General features: G+C 37.9%; 1 protein-coding gene across 1 annotated transcript; it reads left to right on the top strand.

Moving 5' to 3' along the window:
- The first annotated feature begins 1,975 nt into the window (after positions 1 to 1,975).
- INTS2 (integrator complex subunit 2) lies at positions 1,976 to 18,486 on the top strand. Its single transcript, XM_027472659.2, has 24 exons — positions 1,976 to 2,365; positions 2,696 to 2,834; positions 3,528 to 3,630; positions 3,913 to 4,026; positions 4,696 to 4,826; positions 4,926 to 5,099; positions 5,291 to 5,517; positions 6,031 to 6,156; positions 6,723 to 6,794; positions 6,889 to 7,003; positions 7,635 to 7,703; positions 8,135 to 8,269; positions 8,808 to 8,984; positions 9,248 to 9,356; positions 10,201 to 10,305; positions 10,762 to 10,926; positions 11,140 to 11,341; positions 11,470 to 11,595; positions 13,071 to 13,260; positions 13,906 to 14,151; positions 15,179 to 15,286; positions 15,900 to 16,005; positions 16,182 to 16,358; positions 16,995 to 18,486. Exons 1-24 carry the CDS (start codon positions 2,073 to 2,075, stop codon positions 17,162 to 17,164), a joined length of 3,579 nt encoding a protein of 1,192 aa, XP_027328460.1. The 5' UTR covers positions 1,976 to 2,072; the 3' UTR covers positions 17,165 to 18,486.
- Positions 18,487 to 18,537: the final 51 nt, after the last annotated feature.

Below are 18,537 nucleotides of genomic sequence, written 5' to 3'. Positions count from 1 at the left end.
CGTTTTTTATCTTGCTGAAGGTGTTTTTTTTCCTCATTTGGCTGAGATTTTTGAAGTGGAAAAGTGCTCTAAAACTGGAGTTTTCTAAGCATATGTCCTAGATTTTTTTTTTTTTGGAAGTTTTGTTGCTTAAGTGGTCATTTTTAACCCTGGCTCAGTTAGCCAAGTTCCAAGGGCTGGGTTTTGGTGTGGCTTTTTTTGTGTTCACAAAGGTAAGTGAATCAGCTGCCTGAACGTTGATATAACTGTGTTCTGTTATCTGGACCACAGCCTTCCCTGTGAAACTTTCCAACTGTGAAAGCTGTCAGTTTCCCATGTGCGGTCACCCCTGTTCCCTTTCCCTCTATCTCTTTCCCTACAGTTAAAGTAAATTATAAGTAAATTAAAATATTGCAACCACTAAAAAATATTAGGAGGGCCGTTTCTGAAATTATAGTTAGAGCTGGCAACGTACTTATCAAAATTGCCAGCACCAACTACTATATTGGGCATACATTTTTGTTAGTGTACTTTCATTAAACTATTTTAAGTGCACATAATTGCTGATTTATAAGTAAAATTGCCACAAGCCAATAACCTGGGTGTTTTAGCAAGTACAATCTTAAAGATTTGAAAGCTTCAGCTTTGGCTTCTTGAAGTGGTCTTACAAGAAAATGCTGTTCCTGGCAGTGCTCTGTTAAGTAGCTGTGGAAATGTAACTCCGTTTTGTGTGTCCACAAAGTTATTTTTTTGTTTTCCAATTAAAATTATGTATTTCAATGTTGCTATATTGTACTTAAGCCATTTAGTCACCTTTGGCTTGCTACTACTTGAATTAATTTGAGAGCACTGTGCTAGAGCAGCAGACCACCACTGTACTTGCAAACAACCCTTACATTTTAAAGTAGCTCTAACATTTAGATCTTTCTAACATTTCTTGAAATAATTAAAAATGAATTTATATTTCAATCCTCAGCTATGTTCTTACTTAGCTGTCAGTATGGCGCAGATTATTGTATTTCTATATTTACCTCCAATGGTAATTTTAACTTCATGTGTCTATGAAGACTTGCAGATGTCTTTAATCAAGCACTATTTGTTAATACTGTAATATCAAAATATTATGTTGCATTATTTTAAAGCTTTCAGAAAGAGTAAAATGTTTTTAAAATGCTATTGCACCATATAATTTGCTGCACAACAGTATGGCACAGCATATCAGTCTGTTTCAATAGTAATGCTGCATAAACAATGTTTCGATCTGGGTTTCTTTTGAGAATTTTTCTCAATTAGGTGACATGGTCTGACATTACTGTCTCAATGACCTCCAGCTGGGAAGGTTTTTTTCCTTTTTTTAAACTAATTAAAGGACCCAGGACTATGCTTCATACTTATACTTTTTTTTTTTTTTTAATTATTATTCTCGTTGTCGTTATTGTTTGTGGGTGTACTTTCCATTTTCAGTGGTGTAGAGCTTAATTTACAGTAGAACTGGATTTGGGACCTGCCACACTCCTCAGGGTCACTGTTTCGGGCCGTTGTGCTCCAGCGTTGAGGTTTTTCGGAGCGAACTGGATGTGAGGGCCGGGCACCCACCTGGGAGCCATGTCACCTTCACCGCCCCCTCACCACACGCGGGGCGCACCAAGGGGAGGATTGTCTTCTATTTTTACTTTTTTTTTTATTCTTTTTTTTTTTTTTTAAACTTACGTTCTCTCACAGCCGTGACACTTAATGGTCCAAGCCGCCGTATTTATCATGACATAACAAAAAGTGATTAAGGAACAAACACTATTGCTGCCGAATGCCATAAACACTGAGTTGTACAAATTGTGATTGAGGAAATGAGAAAAAAAAAAAAAAAAAGGTTTATACTTTTTAAAAAAAATAACAAAAAAAAAATCAAATGGAATAAATTATTCATGAAGCCTTGATTGCGGTGTTTCCTTATTTCCTCTCGGGGAGCAGGGAGGGAGAGGAAGGGGCGGGCCGAGCCCTCCCGCCCGCCGCCGCCGCTCCCCTCAGGGCCGTGACGCGATCGCTTCGCGCCGTTGGCAGCGCCCGGCTGAGGGGACCCGGGGCCGGCCGCCGCCATGGCCGAGTGCTCGGGGCTGCAGTTTGTCAGCCCCTACGCCTTCGAGGCCATGCAGAAGGTGGACGTGGTGCGCTTGGCCGCCCTGAGCGACCCCGAGCTGCGGCTGCTGCTGCCCTGCCTGGTGCGTATGGCCCTGTGCGCCCCCGCGGACCAGAGCCAGAGCTGGGCGCAGGACAAAAAGCTCATCCTGAGGCTCCTCTCGGGCGTCGAGGCGGTCAACTCCATCGTGGCCCTGCTCTCCGTCGACTTTCACGCCCTGGAGCAGGACGCCAGCAAAGAGCAGCAGCTCCGGTAACTCCCCGGGTGGCTGCCGGCGGCCTCCCTGCGGCTTTATTCGATGTATTTGGGGCTTTTGGGGGGCGGTCGGTAGGCGCTGAGGGGCCGAGGAGCTGCCTGGGCTTTTGGCTGGGCTGTGGGGAGCACAGACCCTGGTCATTCTGCTGGTGTTTTCTGAATACACCACGTTAATCCGCCTAAATAGGTTGTCTAACGCTCTACAGGTACCGCAGTCCAATCTTTAGTGTGATAGAAGAAATTCTTGCGGAATTATCGTCTTTTACCTGAAAAGTTGCCAGTGCATACAAAAGATGTGATAACTGTTGTGTTTTAATCATCTGGTAGGCACAAGCTAGGAGGAGGCAGCGGAGAAAGCATCTTGGTGTCGCAGCTGCAGCACGGCCTGACGCTGGAGTTCGAGCACAGCGATTCGCCTCGCCGGCTCCGGCTCGTACTCAGCGAATTACTGGCAATTATGAATAAGGTAAATTTCTTAATTTCTGGGTAGTTGTGAATTTTATATTAGCAAGACAAAGAAGCCAGAAGGCTTTGTTCCTAATAAGTTGATGTACTGCCCCGTTATGTTACCACTGCCACTGCTGTTGTGAGTACACTTCTCCAGATCTTACCTGGTGCACCAAGGCTTACAGTTTCCATTTTATCGAACAGTGGCTTGTGAGTAAACTCCTTATGAACCCAACGTCCTAGAGGAAGCCTTTCTTCCTCAGAACAAATAAGGGTAATCTTTTCTAATGTAATATTTGTTCAGCGTATCTTATAACGTGCTTTACTCAAATATAACGCGATTTTGTGATGCATCAATGCAGAAACTATATTTGAAAATGAAATTGTGCTCTTACTCTTATTGCAGTATGTTAGCTACCGTATTTCTCGTATTTTTTTCTTCTGTATTTTATTTTCCTTGTGTGAACTTAGTGTATTTTTAGAATTCTCAGCTGTTTTTCTTCTGGAAAGAAACAATAACACTACTTGTATTGACATACTTCTGTTAGTAAATATTTATTACTCTAAACATTTCCTTCACTATTCTATGCTTCTAGCTATATGTTTTTGGCAGTTTTAATAGATCAAATCTATTGAATTTCAATCTAGGGAAGTCTGATCAGACAAATTGTTTCCTAAAACTTGTTCAGTGATGATGAATAATGCTTTGCAGGTGTCAGAATCAAATGGAGAATTTTTTCTCAAGTCTTCGGAGCTCTTTGAGAGTCCTGTCTATCTGGAAGAGGCAGCAGATGTTCTCTGTATTTTGCAAGCAGGTATATATATAGATATAAAAACTACAAATATGTTCCATTTGTATTAATTTTGTAAGAAGTTATGAATTCAAAAGAAATACAAACTTAAAAGAAAACGAAACTTTTTGACCTGTTGTGACTGATTTAAGGTTAATCTCAGCTGTATAGCTTTTTGAAAGAGGAATAAATGACAGATTTTTTTTTTTCATTCATTGGTTTGATATGTTACTTAACAGCATATTAAATTCAAGTTTTTGTTTGTTTCATAGTGAAACTCTGTAACTTCTAAAATTTTTTATCCAGAGTTGCCGTCACTGTTGCCCATAGTTGATGTAGCAGAAGCTCTGTTGCATGTTAAAAATGGAGCCTGGTTCCTCTGCCTCCTGGTGGCCAATGTTCCTGATAGCTTTAATGAGGGTGAGTTAGTTTCTTCTTGTCCAGCTTAAAAATAAAGATTTGAAATAGTTTATAGCAATGAAGTTCATTCTAGGCTAAACCACATATTGTGAGTATTTGAACTGATGAGTGCTTAGCTTATGAAATGTAATTGAATGCGTTTATGCTTAGAGATGCTGATAGGCCTCCCCTTCTCATCACATTCACTCCCCTTTTTGCAGCCTGACTGTAGACTCGCTGTGTGCATGTTGCAGCTTCTCATCTGTTGGTCACCTTTTTAAAGGCAGTGAATGACTGGGATGATGAACCTGGTCTAGCTTTGCTAATAGTACCTGTCCTTCAGATTGAGCCATATTATGGTGTGAAAGATTTGTATTGACATTGCCCATTTAGTATCCTGTACCCTGCAGTAAGATTTCAGTCTCTAGGGCTGCCAGATGCACAGGTTGTATTAGATAAAGTATATAAGTAATAAATAGATGATGTGTAAATCTACAAAGATCCTGTAATTTCTCAGAGGGGGAAGACCATTTCCTTGTTTGTCCTACTCAGTGTTAATCACCAGTTCTTGGAGTAGCTGTGCTAATAAATCATAGTGAGCCAAACAAAATGGCTTGGCTTTGTGTTTATGGATACGTGACTTTCTGTTGGAAAGGTCAGATTTACTAACTCCTCCTGTTGGATATTTAGTCTGTAGAGGCTTGATTAAGAATGGTGAACGGCAGGATGAGGAAAGTGTTGGAGGCCGTCGTAGAACAGAAGCACTCCGTCACCTGTGTAAAATGAACCCTTCCCAAGCTCTCAGGGTCCGAGGCATGGTGGTAAGCCTGTAACTCATCTGTCACGAGACAAGACATGAATATTATTTGTCATCTTAGTGTAATGTTAAAAAGATAATTGAGCCTGGACATTTTATCTAGGTAGAAGAGTGCCATCTACCAGGTCTTGGTGTAGCTTTGACCTTGGATCACACCAAAAATGAATCTTCGGACGATGGAGTGAGTGACCTGGTGTGTTTTGTGAGCGGTTTGCTACTTGGAACAAATGCAAAGGTTCGAACTTGGTTTGGAACATTTATCCGAAATGGCCAACAGGTAAGATATACATGTGTAGCACGTTCCCCTGGTAAAGAAAATTTTCTTTAAAACAAACAAACAAAACCTCAGTCCTTCCCATTCTCTCTCTCTTTTTTTTTTTCCCTTGAATTACGGAAGCTCTTCTATAATATAGTGTCTGATAAGATTAATTTTATATTGTTGTTCTCCTCTTTTAACCTCTTACACAGAGAAAAAGAGATAATATCAGTTCTGTGCTTTGGCAAATGAGAAGGCAGCTGCTCCTGGAGCTCATGGGAATCCTTCCCACGGTTCGCAGCACACACATTGTTGAAGAAGCAGATGTTGATATGGAGCCAAATGTGTCCGTGTATTCGGGACTGAAGGAAGAGCATGTCGTGAAAGCCAGCGCATTGTTACGTCTCTATTGTGCTTTAATGGGAATAGCTGGGCTGAAGTAATGAATGTTTTAATGCTCTTTAATATGTTTTTACTCACTGTCTATCATTTTTTTTAACTTAAAATAATATTAATGCATGAAGTGTGTTCCTCTGTTTAATGCTGCAAAATCAGTGTTACAGATTTCATTAAAGTAAGTCTAGGCCTAAAGGTGTAGAACAGCTGAATAGTCTAGCAACGTACTTTGTATGAACTTTGAATTTCTTTTGCTATGGTTTTACGTTTTAGAGAGTGCTAATGTAGCATCTTCATACAACATTAGTTTTGGTTTTAAGTGTGTTGTACCAATAGGCATGCTTATGGCCTGGGGAAGTTTTCTCACTGTTATCTCTTAGCAGAGATTTTTATTGGGATTCTTCAGTTCAAAGAGAAGTGCCAGTTAATCTAGATATTCGTATATTGATAGTAACTTGATAAACAGATTAAATAATAGAGAAACCTTAATCTTTAACCATTCTGATGAGGTTGGAAATCCCTGTTAAATGCTCAGTGTTTTCTCCTCCCCCTTCAGACCAACTGATGAAGAAGCTGAGCAGCTCCTGCAGCTGATGACCAGCCGGCCTCCTGCAACTCCAGCTGGTGTTCGCTTCGTTTCTCTTTCCTTTTGTATGCTTCTGGCCTTCTCCACCCTTGTCAGGTACTGCAATAAAGGAGGAGTTTTGTGAAGATATTACTGTTCTAATACAGTTAAGGCAATGACCTCCAGAGATGCACAGTTTTTTTCTCTCCTAATTCTTTATACTAATCTCCCTACATTAGTTGAAGGGATTTATTTCACGCTCACCCACGTGCTGGTAACCAATCTTTTGAGGGGAGTATTGGCAGTGGCTTAGTTTGGAATGGTTTTTGAAGGCTAAAGTAGGCCTTACCGGTTACTTTTCCACTGAACATATTTATGACTAAATTCTTTAGGGACCTTATTCAAAAAAGTAGCAACATAGTTATTTAATGGATGTAGCTTTTTGATGTGTGCTTTCAAGACAGGAAATTGTCTGACAGCTGGACTCTTGCCCAGACTTCGAAGTTCATGCTAAATATCAGTGCTTATCAGCTGTTTGATGCTAAGTAGACAGTGTCAGAAAGTATCCTGGTATAAGATTCCTCAAATACTCTTTTTTTAATTTTTTTTTCCTGCTAGTAATTGTTAGTTAAACTAACTGAAATTCCTGGGAAATGGATCTTTTCTGTAATTTCTTTGTGCAGTACACCCGAACAGGAGCAACTCATGGTAATGTGGCTTAGTTGGATGATAAAGGAAGAAGCTTACTTTGAAAGGTGAGAGCAGGCTTCTTTTGTTTTTAGTGTCTCTATTATTCTCATATTTACTTATGTCTTGTTGGGAATTAACTCTTCCTTTTTGGTATCATAGCATTTCTGGTGTGTCTGCTTCCTTTGGAGAGATGCTTCTCTTGGTAGCCATGTATTTCCACAGTAATCAGCTCAGCGCTATCATTGATTTGGTCTGCTCCACTTTGGGAATGAAGGTAAGTCCTAAGCTGTTACTAACACACACATTTCTCTGTTAAAATTAATTTTCTTACTGTGAATTTATACTATTGTATTTACTTTAATTTTAATAAAAAAAACTTTGGTTTTGCTAATGTACCCGAGTAAACATATACCCAATAAATGAGTAACTAACTTAAATTAGTTCCTCTAGAAACACATCATACTGTGCATAACACTTGGTACAGAGGAATGTTATGATAAAAGGTACCTTCAAAAAAAGTTGACTTGTTGAAATCATTATTTACAAGAAATTATTTTTAAAGAAGATGAATTGATGTTGTTTCCAAACTGATCTGCAAAGGTTTTATTTTAAACAGTTTAAAGAAATATCTATCTGTAATACTTAATTCACTTTTATAAGTTATCAAGGGAGACTTGCTTCAACCAATTGTTAAGCTAGTTAGTTAGATTGCAAGATGAGGAATACATAGAGTCGTGAACTTGTGATGTTTGAAAATCGGGTTTGTTTTACATGTCAAGTTTAGATATGTGAATCTTTTCCTTGTACTACAATGAAGACAAATTTTAAAAAGTTAATAGTTAATAAAATAAATTTACAGAACTTATAAGAAAGCTAGAACTTAAAATTTTGTTTGTTTGTTTCAGATTGTTATAAAGCCCAGCTCTCTGAGCAGAATGAAGACAATCTTCACACAGGAGATTTTCACTGAACAGGTATTTGAAGTCTAAGCCTTTATTTTTTTTCCTTTGCTTTTTTTTTCTTTAATCGCTTTGGTTTGACCTACAAGAAATTGCACCATCCCTATAATGAAGAACTTTGGCCTTTTCTTTTTGTACAGTGATCTAATGTGTTTTGAACATTAGGCTGTTTTAAAATAATGGGAAAGCAAAAGAGAAAAATAGTCTAGAATGACATAAAAATATAGTAACAGGAAATTGTTTATAAGTGTAGTATATGTGCTACAATTTAGCATATACTGTATTAAACTACGTAAAAGTATTCTTCAGCTACCAAACAATGAAAAATAAATAAATGCCTGAAAGGATGCAGCTGTGTAACTTTGTCACATTGTGCAGATACGTTGTGATATAGTGATATATATTTTTTTTGTGGTATTTTCTTGGTAATTATAACTTTCTTTTAGGTTGTCACAGCCCATGCAGTTCGTGTGCCGGTTACAGGCAATCTCAGTGCCAACATTATTGGTTTTTTACCTATTCACTGCATTTACCAGCTTTTAAGAAGCCGGTCATTCACCAAGCACAAAGTATCCATTAAGGTATGATATTCATTTTATTTCTGTTCTTTGTTTTGGATGTTGACTAGGCTTTGCAGGCTTTATTTTTTGTGGTAGAATTGCCTAAAAAGTTACAATATGAACAGAGTTATTAATGAATCTTACTGTCTATGACCATGCAATTTAAGAAAGGACAATGTATTAAGTTAGGATACCTAAGAATTGTCCGTGTATTGAGTTAGGATACCTAGTTATATAGCTCTGTAATCCAGGATTCTGAACATAGTTAAGTTATATATAATTAGAAGGTTCTCCCTGTCCTCTTTATGTGCTAAAATCGTAGTCTGAGCAATGTTTTCAGACAGGACAAGCTTTATTGGTAGATCTGTGTAGAGCAGAGAAAGGTCTTTTTGGATATGCAGTTTATGACTACATTCAACTCAGAACAGGTATGATACTTTCCAAAGTCAAAACCTCATTCAATACAATTTTTTGTAACCAGTTAAAAAGGAATGTACTTGCAAACAAAAGAATTACCTGGCAGCTTTGAAACTAAATATGGTGGCATGTTTTTTTCTAGGACTGGATCTATCGGCAGCTCTGTGAAACCACCACTCCACTCCATCCTCAGCTGCTTCCTCTAATTGATGTCTACATTAACTCTATTCTTACTCCTGCATCAAAATCCAACCCAGAAGCCACAAATCAGCCTGTCACGGAACAGGAGATACTGAATGTTTTCCAGGGACTCACTGGGGTAAATGATTTGTTTGTTTCTTTCATGTACTTTCATGTCAATGTATGTGTGGTTTAGTATATTGACATCAAAAATACCTTTTAGGTTTTAAACTTTTAAGAAAATAAAAAAAAAAACTGCAACTTTCAGCTTGGACCTCCTATGGCTTGATATTTTTATACAAGGTTTATTACTTTATCTTTTTTCATATTTGCAGGTAAATACAAATTTTTGTTCTCAGGAATAAGGAATGCAACATGACATTTGTATGGTTTTCTATACAGGGAGAAAATACTCGTCTTACTCAGCGTTACAGCATCACAACACAATTGCTCGTCCTCTACTATGTCCTGTCATACGAAGAAGCACTTCTGGCAAACACGAAGACACTAGGTATATGTGAATGAATCTCTGAAAAATAACAATCTAAAAATTTGATGCAACTAGAGGGATTCTTAAAATAGCCAAAAATTTATGTTGCTGTCAGATTCAAGCACAGTATGAAAAGCTTAGATTCTTGTAGTACATACAGCATTACCATAGAAATTAAGCAGATAAACTGTCTGCTAAAAATCCATAGCTGAGTAGTTGGTTTTCCAGATTGAAAAAGGTCCAAGCTGGCCAAAAAGTTATTTACATTTATATAAATGTATTTCTATATTTTTATAAATATTTTTGACCATGTGATAAATCTAGAAACAATTAGCTAAGACTTCTTAATCACTTTAGATCTTCATTTGTTCATGTGTTAGCAAACTCAGCAAATCTCTTTGGGCTGGCAATTTTATAATTTTATAGTTGGCAAGGCTGAATGATCCCTTTCTATCTTTCAAACTGGGGCTTTATCAGTTGTAAAAGAATGTTGTGTACATTACTGACTGAATTTCATTTCAATGAAAACACAGTATTTATATCTATTTTTTTTAATGTTGAATACAAACAGTGCAGATTTAAGTATGATCTCAAAATCAGTTGGACATGATCAAAAATAGTATGAAGATATGAAAAATCTAAATGACAGGGAAGTCTTTAAATGGAAATGTTCACAGAAATAGTTTCCTAAAGGACGTAGTTTAATGCTCTACCAGGAATGAGGTGTGCAATTAGGGGTTTTCTCTATTTTAATTGAATAATATAGAGGCTAATGCCTTACATTTTCCTTACCAATTCAGTTGGGGAAATAGATTTTTTTCACACTGTAACTGTTATGTGTGGGTTTTTTCCCATTCCCTTGTAGCTGCCATGCAAAGAAAACCCAAGTCTTACTCTTCAGCCTTAATGGATCAGATTCCAATCAAGTACCTCATCCGGCAGGCCCAAGGACTGCAGCAGGAACTGGGAGGTACATCTGTGCATCAAAGTCTAATGTCGATGAAGAAAGAAAGCTAAGCTTGTTTCCAGCTCTTCTGCTGCTGGTTGTATCATAGTGTGCTTGCCTTTTTGTTTCATTTAAACTGTGTCAATAGTAACTAGTGAAATTATAGATAAATTTAAAGAGTAACCGTGAAAGTTTGAGGAGGGTAGTTCTTTCTAGAGTAGTTAGCGTGGGAATTACCTGAGAATTTATAATTGTTTCAGGCTAAGTTTAAAAGCTGCTGTAGGGTCCTCCCACCTTTCCAAAATGGAACTTTTCCTTTCTGTTGGAGGTAGAATTTCAGGCTCTAAACATGCAAGCTCGTTGAACATTTTGTCAGTGATTCAGTTAAGATCTGTTGTTGAAATGGTAGGCACAAATGTGTTCAGGTGACTAATGTAACTATTTAAATCTAAAGCGTATACTTTCTTAATGCCCTTAAAGGCTTGCATTCTGCACTGTTACGCCTTCTTGCAACTAACTACCCTCACCTCTGCATCGTGGAGGACTGGATCTGTGAGGAACAGATCACCGGCACTGATGCCTTACTGAGGAGGATGCTTCTTACAAACATTGCAAAGAATCATTCTCCTAAACAGCTCCAGGAAGGTAAAAGCTTTGTTTGAAGTAAGCAATTTTCTTTCCAAACTGGTGGAAGGAATATAGTGGGTTTGGAAGTGCGTAGTCATTTAATTTCTTTATGCAAATGCAGTATGATCAAACAAAATACTCTGCTGCAAGCTCGTTAACTTAGGAGTCCTCAGGTCAAGAAGTCATCAAAAATGTCATAAGTCCAGTTTTACCATTGTCTTTGTTTTATAGCATTTTCCATGCTGCCTGGAAATCATACCCAGCTGATGCAGATTTTAGAGCACTTAACACTTCTCTCTGCTGGTGAATTGATCCCATATGCAGAAGTATTGACATCAAATATGAATTGCTTGCTGAATGCTGGAGTCCCTCGGAGGATTCTTCAGACAGTCAATAAACTTTGGATGGTTCTTAACACTGTGATGCCGAGAAGGTAGGCTCAAAATACCATTTAGTTTGCTGTTGTGAACAGCAGGAAACAAATCCTTTTTTTTTCTTATGGACTATCTAGTGAAAAAACAAACAAACAAAAAAAACAACTTTGAAACAATCTCATTTTAGGTTATGGGTTATGACTGTTAATGCTCTGCAGCCTTCAGTAAAAATAGTCCGACAACAGAAATACACTCAGAATGATCTGATGATTGATCCTTTGATTGTACTAAGATGTGATCAGAGAGTTCATAGGTAAGCATCTCTTTTAGCTTTTTATGCTCTGCGGTACTTATATTGATACATACTGAGTGCTGTACATAAAGATGTCTCATAAAAAAATAAAAAGGTTCATTACTTTGAAATATTTTCAAACTAGTCTTACGAGCTTCTAAGATCCATCTTTTGCTGCACCATATTCTTGTATTAAGCTTGTTGGTCTGAGGATTCAGTGAACTGTGCACGCTGTTTGAGCATGTCATATTGTCCAGCTGAGTGTCTTGTTAAACAGCCCTACATGTAGTTCTATTTTGGAAACTGTGATTTGCACATAGATCATCCATTTTAGATTTGTGTGTGTGAATTTGTTCTAGACATTGCAGCATGCTTAAAATGGCTGCTGCCACATGGTGGTGGTGGTGGTTGTAACTGTAGCATGCTTCCACTTCACAGTTGTCTTTTGACATCCTTCATGGACCTGTAAATATTTTCTTTTTGGGTAGTGGTTTCTGCCAGCAGGTGCTGGTTGTATGTAACAGAGGTAGACTTGCTTCATTTTTCAACTAAGTCTTTTAGCAGTGCAGAGAAATTACTTCCTGTAGCTGTCAGTGATGACAGAGGAGGATGTGTAAAGCTGCACTGTGGCTTTGATATAGAAGAACAAGCTGAGAATTTTAGTAGTAGAAATGATCATAATTGATAGCAGCAGACCAGCTTGTAAAAGTACTTCAACCCCTAGCTTTTTTCCTTTTTGTATTCTTTTTCACGTCTTCTGTCAGTTGTGGTTTATTTTTGCCCCTTTTGTTGTTTTTTTTTTTTTTTTTTTTTTTTTTTTTAATACCCTTCTGTTCATAATAAATGGCTAGTATCATCTTGATTTGTTCTTCATATTATTGTTGGTATGCATCTGCCCCCCTGCCTTTTAGCAATTGAGCTGTTAATCCAATTTTCATTAGGCTTGCTACAACTCTGCTGGACTTGAAGTTTCTATTGCTGACATCTTTAATGCCAACCCGTAGGAGAAATATTTAAATGTATGTCCATTCAGCCCTGGCTGCAAATTGAAAATCCCAAGCTTCTAAAACTGTCAGAGAGATTTATAATGCAATGTGATTTGAAAACCATCATGTTGGTATTGTGGAAGCAGTTGTTTAGAGCTTCCCTGCCTTATATTTTCTCCATCATTCAGATCATTATTTTGGTTTAAATTCACGTATAGCAGATTTTTTTCTAGTTTCCTTTGTTTGTCAGAAGTTATTCTCTGAAGTAGCTTCTTGTTTGTGTAGAGGGTATGCATGCATATGCGTGCATGAGAGAAGAAGGACTGAGTGGCAGGACAGCAGAAAGGCTTGTGCCCTTTAGTATTTTGCTGTGTTGGAGAAAGCAGCTTTAGTATGGACCAAAGTACAATCGAGTGAATCCTTTTGGAGTTCTTTTAAGTTTGTTTTTATTGTTACTATCTTACTATTCTGCTTACTGAAACGACTTTATTGTATGTGTTCCTACATTAGGAGCCCTCCTCTGATGGATATAACTTTGCACATGTTGAATGGATATCTTCTTGCGTCGAAAGCTTACCTCAATTCTCACCTAAAAGAAACAGCAGAACAGGACATTAGGCCATCCCAAAATAATGCAATGGGTCCAGAAGCCCCAGAAGTTACAAGGGAAGAATTAAAAAATGCATTGCTTGCTGCTCAGGTAAGGGGGAGGAATGGATATTGAATGACATGAGGAAAGACAATCACAAAACAAATACAGAAGTGGAAAATAAATAAAAAGGTTGTCTCTTTTTTTTTTTTCTTTTTTTTTTTATTATTTTTTATTCTTGCATTCAGATTGTTGACTATTTTTGGGGGAGTTCTTGGGTAATCCTGTTTCACAGACATTGTATTTTTACCTTTGTCTGGAAGAATGGCACATCTAGAATCCCTCTTAGAAGATGGTTTTTGAGTTAATGGAGGTTTTATACTTAAATGGGTAGCATAGTCCCCTCCAAATTATGTGAATTGCATGGCCATGAGTGTTTTTTGGCTGATCTGGATGCCTTAGGGGGCTGTTGGAGATGTATTTTGAAACAGTACGTGATTCCCTTGAAAAGATTGTTCTGACCTGTGGTTACAATAATCTGGTGGATTTAAGCTTTTGTTCAGATAATTTGTTAATGTTCTCTAGGGTTTATGATTCTTGAACTGAGTTGTGGGTTTTCTTTTCCGATAGAAAAACGTTCTATAGCCAGAAATTCTAGCCATGTGGCAGCCTTTAGTTTCTTAAACTGTCATTACTTTGTATTTTGTTTCTATTTTCTTTTTTTTATGTGTGCTCTGTTGCTTATTTTCTTCACAGGACAGCGCTGCTGTGCAGATTCTTCTAGAGATCTGCTTACCGACAGAAGATGAGAAAACTCAGGGCAGTAATACATACAGTTTGCTAAAGAGTGTTCAGAGTACCTCAGGTCCTAAGAGTCCAGAACTAGAGGAAGAAGAAGATAGCTTGCTGTGCAATCTTCGAGAAGTCCAGTGTCTGATCTGCTGTCTGCTGCATCAAATGTATATAGCCGACCCCAACATAGTAAAACTAGTTCATTTCCAGGTCTGGTTTGCATTATTTTAGTTCTTTTCATGTTTCTTCCGGTTAGGAGAGAGCCAAGTGAAGTGGTCAAAGAATGCTGGATGCTATTGTTGTGTTCCTCACAAATTACAAAAGCACACTCCTCTTTTTCCCATCTTCCCAAATTTGTAGTACCCACATTTCCACCAAATTTCAGTGCTTTTGTTCGGTGTTGTAGCTGAGAGGGGAGCAGCTAAACTATGCCTGTTCTTCATCATTAAACACATGCTTTGTTTGTGCCTTTGCCATTATTTATGCTGAAGTAGTGTGTCCATTCTAGGCCAAAGAAAACTGGCGTACTCATCTTGTAATTACTTGTTCCACATCTTGTGTGGTTTAGTGTTTTTCTGGCCATGTTCTTGAATTAATATACCCATTATTCAAAACTGTAATTTGGCTGCAAATATCAACTTCTTATCTTTCCTTTTTGCTAGGGCACACTTTATCTCTTTAGAGTGGAAGGAGAAAGGATGCCCCTGCCACAGCAGCTGTAGGCCTTCACAAAAAAGAAGGGGGGGGGAAGCTTAGCAAATTTTTTATATAAATATGTTTTTTGGTATGTGTTAAATCTCTCATTGCCAGATGGTAGTCTCTTTAAAAGCGGTTAATTTGCCTTGACCTGGAACTGATTAAGTGACTGGAAAAGTTGTAATAGTGCAGTTGTGAAATAAGCAAGTTGGGGCCTATAGTGGTGTTTGGAACACGGGGCAAGGACACAAAAGAAAAAGAATCTATGCAGCTTGGTTTAGTTTGGGGAGCAGAAAAGGAATTTATATGCAAATAATAGGTTGAGTCCTGTGGATAAAGAACTGATTCAGACCCTGGGTGTGTCACCCAGCCTACTTCATGTTGCCTTGGGGGTATAGGCCTGTTGCTTGTCTTTCTGAACAAAAGTGAGTTATATTTGTTTTGAAAAAAAGCAATAATGCAGATCTAATTTAAAACTTCAATTGAAGCAGAATTTTTAAAACACCTTGGGCATATCTGTTTTCTTTCCTTAATCCCACAGGGTTATCCGTGCGAACTTCTGGCACTGACAGTGGCAGGGATTCCATCAATGCACATCTGTCTGGATTTCATACCTGAGCTCATTGCCCAGCCTGAACTTGAAAAACAGGTACTGTGCAGTCGTCTCGTTTGGGAGTCACTGGAAGTAGTTAATGCTGATGCAGTATTGGTTAGGGGGAGAAAATAAAAGGATCACTTAAAAATAAGTCTCGTTCTAACCTGCCCAGTATATTAAGGTAGTATCGGTAGCACTTTCACCTTAGATTAAAAGCCCTCCCACCAAATCTGGGATTGTGATGACTCCGCTGACGTGTGTGTACACTTGTTTAGGAAATGCTCATGCATTTCAATGTTACTTTCAAGAACATAAAAGCACTTTGAATAACAACTTTTTTGTATATATTGCCTATATAACAGTTGGCAGAAGTTTTGCCTTCTTAGATTTTATCTGGTACTTTATAGCTAGAGGAACTTGCATAAAGGTTTAGATTTTGAAAACCTGTTTGTTTAATGTTAAACATCTGATTTTTTGATTTTTTTTAATACGGCAGCATAAAAATTTCACAGTAACTGTTTTTAAGATTTCACTTGCTCTTATTTTCTGACTATAAAATGGGGAATATTTACTAACTCCTAAATTACATGAAGAGCTTGGGATTGAAATTGCAAAACAATTTATAACTTTTTGCTTATTTTTCTTTTGCTTTTTACCTACTTAACAGATATTTGCTATCCAGTTACTTTCATATTTGTGCATCCAGTACGCACTACCTAAATCTCTCAGTGTGGCTCGTTTAGCTATCAATGTCATGGGAACCCTACTCACAGGTAAGCATTCCAGCAACTCCTTAATGCATTGGTTGTGGAAGTTAGATTAGTCTAGGTTGAATAAAATTTTGCCACAATACCACTGTGTTAATTATGATTGTAAAAGTAACAACAATTCTTGACTGGATTATGATAATAGTTGCTTTTTTACTTACCCATTTCCTTTTCCTTTATAGTTTTAACCCAATCAAAACGCTATACCTTTTTTATGCCAACCCTGCCTTGTTTGGTGTCATTCTGTCAAGCCTTCCCTCCTTTGTATGAGGATATTATGTCTCTGCTGATACAGATTGGGCAAGTTTGTGCCTCTGATGTTGCTACACAGACAAGAGACTTTGACCCAATTATTACACGTAAGTAAAGCAGCTTGTATTTCAAAGGTAATGTCATGGTCCTAGGGAGAAAATAATGTTAATATTTCAAAAGTTTAAGCTTAGTAAATGCAATATGAAATGTCCTAATGTTGATTTGTAAATACAGAAGGGATAGGGTTCAGTGGATTTATTGTGTTGGAGAAATTAGAAGCCGAAGGGGCTGAAAGCACCCTTTTTATTAAGCTTTGTACTGCCAGCCTTTTGCTTTGTTTCCCCATTTGTATCATTGTGAGATGTATCTGTGCAAGCAAGTGTTGTCAATAGAATTTGCAGTTATAGTGCAAGGTTAAAATGTGAGCAAAGGCTTTTGGGAACAATAGGACGCTTCTGTCTCTCAGCTGAGGCATAATGGTCATATAAGTCTTCCTAGTCCATTGGAAATGCAAAGTCAAATGAGCTATCTGATGATATACAGCTATTTAAATCATTTGGTTGATTTTTAGCAAGTAATTTTGTCTTTTTTTCTGTCTAACACAAACGTTCTATTCATGTGATCCTGTGTTCTCTGATGCTATTTATGTTTAAGAGATTAAGAGGGTATATAAAAAGAAACAAAGAGGCAGATAACTTATTTATGTTTTTTTTTTTAATATTTATTTTTATTTATTTTTATAGGTCTCCAGCAACTAAAAGAGAAACCAAATGAAGTGTCAGGACTTTGTAAAGATTCACCTTACAAAAGCTGTTCAAGGGATTTTGCGAGTATGGACCCTGATGTTCAGTTATGCCAGTGTGTTGAGAGCACTATCATTGAAATAATCAACATGAGCGTAAGTGGAGTTTAGGAAGAATGCAAATGAGATTATACTGTAGCTAGTCCCATGGCCTATGGTGCCTAAATTTGGATAGAGCTGCCAAAGTGGATCGAGGAGCTGGAGCACGAGAAATTTTTCTTTCACTGGATTCGGTTATGTCTGAACCTTCTTAAAAGAGAATAATAATTCAGGGAGACTTGTTTTGCTTTCAGTGAAAACTTTTGAGGCTGTTGTGGTGGGTAAATCATTTCCAGGGAAAGTAAGCGTGATCTTTCAGGCTTGCTTGGTTGCACACTCTGTGCAACTCTGTGATACAGCAATGCACCCATAAAAGGTTTCTTGACACTGTGAAGTGAGTATTTAATTTATTGAGCAAATGGCAAAATGATGGTGAAAAAAAAATTGAGATTGGAAAGCTTTACTAAAATGCAAATAAATGACTGTCCCACGATGTTGCAGAGCAAAAAAGATTTAACTTTTTTTTTTTTTCCCCAAACCATTGGTCGAAGTGTCAATTCATGAGATAATAATTTTAAAGGTCAGACAGCCTTCAGTGAAAGTTTGAAACTGGTCTCAAAGGAATAAAGTGAAAAAGGTACCTTAAGTTGTCATCAGGATAAGCTTAAACAGAAATTAGTGTTGGAGGCGACAGTGCCAGCAGCTAAATTTCCTGTAGTGAAAGGGATGACAGATTTCAGCCATACCAAAGCAGTTCCACACATCTCAGTGAACAAGAAGGCTGAAGAATCCTTTGTGCTTACTGCGTGCAGTTGGTTGTTCCTTCATTTACAACTGCAGCAGTTAGCCTTGGTGGATGTTTTGTGGCGTTGCAGAAGGGTGTTTATGGTGCAATGTTCCTGAAGCTTACACAAGCTTTACGTGAGGCAGCACATGCGTCTGCAACAGAGAAAGAAGATTGTTTGGCTGTTGTGCCAGAATTGACTGTTGTACTTCAGCACACTTGGATTGCTAAGCTTGGCAGCCCAGATTTGCTGTTTCTTGAACGACAACATCCAGGATCCTTAATTAAAATATTTTTTTGATTTAAGCCAGTTTATATTCCGGAAATAACGGTCTGATTCTTTAGTGTGACTTGAGAAAGCCTTGCGTACATCTGCTTCCTGTGATGGACAGTGAGTGAGAGACACGAGTGCTGGGTTGTGGAGCCTGCTTCCCAGCTGTGCGCCAGGCTCCTCGGTGTGAGACACCGTCAGGCTCCCAGGGCTGGTTTTGTCATCTCCGTGTAATGTATGTAAATAATTAAAACACGTGCTGTTTTTTCGCGTCGTGTGATTTTATATGCTGTATTTGTATTTAAATAAAAAAAAAATAAAAAAGACCATTTGAATCGATTTCTAAGTGTTTTACTTCTAATGTGGAAGGGATCAGGAGGCACTGATGCC

The sequence above is a fragment of the Anas platyrhynchos genome, chromosome 20, assembly GCF_047663525.1.
Source record: "Anas platyrhynchos isolate ZD024472 breed Pekin duck chromosome 20, IASCAAS_PekinDuck_T2T, whole genome shotgun sequence".
Taxonomy (NCBI): domain Eukaryota; kingdom Metazoa; phylum Chordata; class Aves; order Anseriformes; family Anatidae; genus Anas; species Anas platyrhynchos.
This window is presented reverse-complemented; position numbering and strand designations above follow the sequence as displayed.

Coding starts and splice junctions, on each gene's coding strand:
- INTS2 (XM_027472659.2), top strand. CDS start 2,073: ATGGCCGAGTGCTCGGGGCTGCAGTTTGTCAGCCCCTACGCCTTCGAG. Junction 3,631..3,912: donor TCTCTGTATTTTGCAAGCAG/GTATATATATAG, acceptor TTTTTTATCCAG/AGTTGCCGTCACTGTTGCCC. Junction 11,596..13,070: donor TGTGATCAGAGAGTTCATAG/GTAAGCATCTCT, acceptor TTCCTACATTAG/GAGCCCTCCTCTGATGGATA.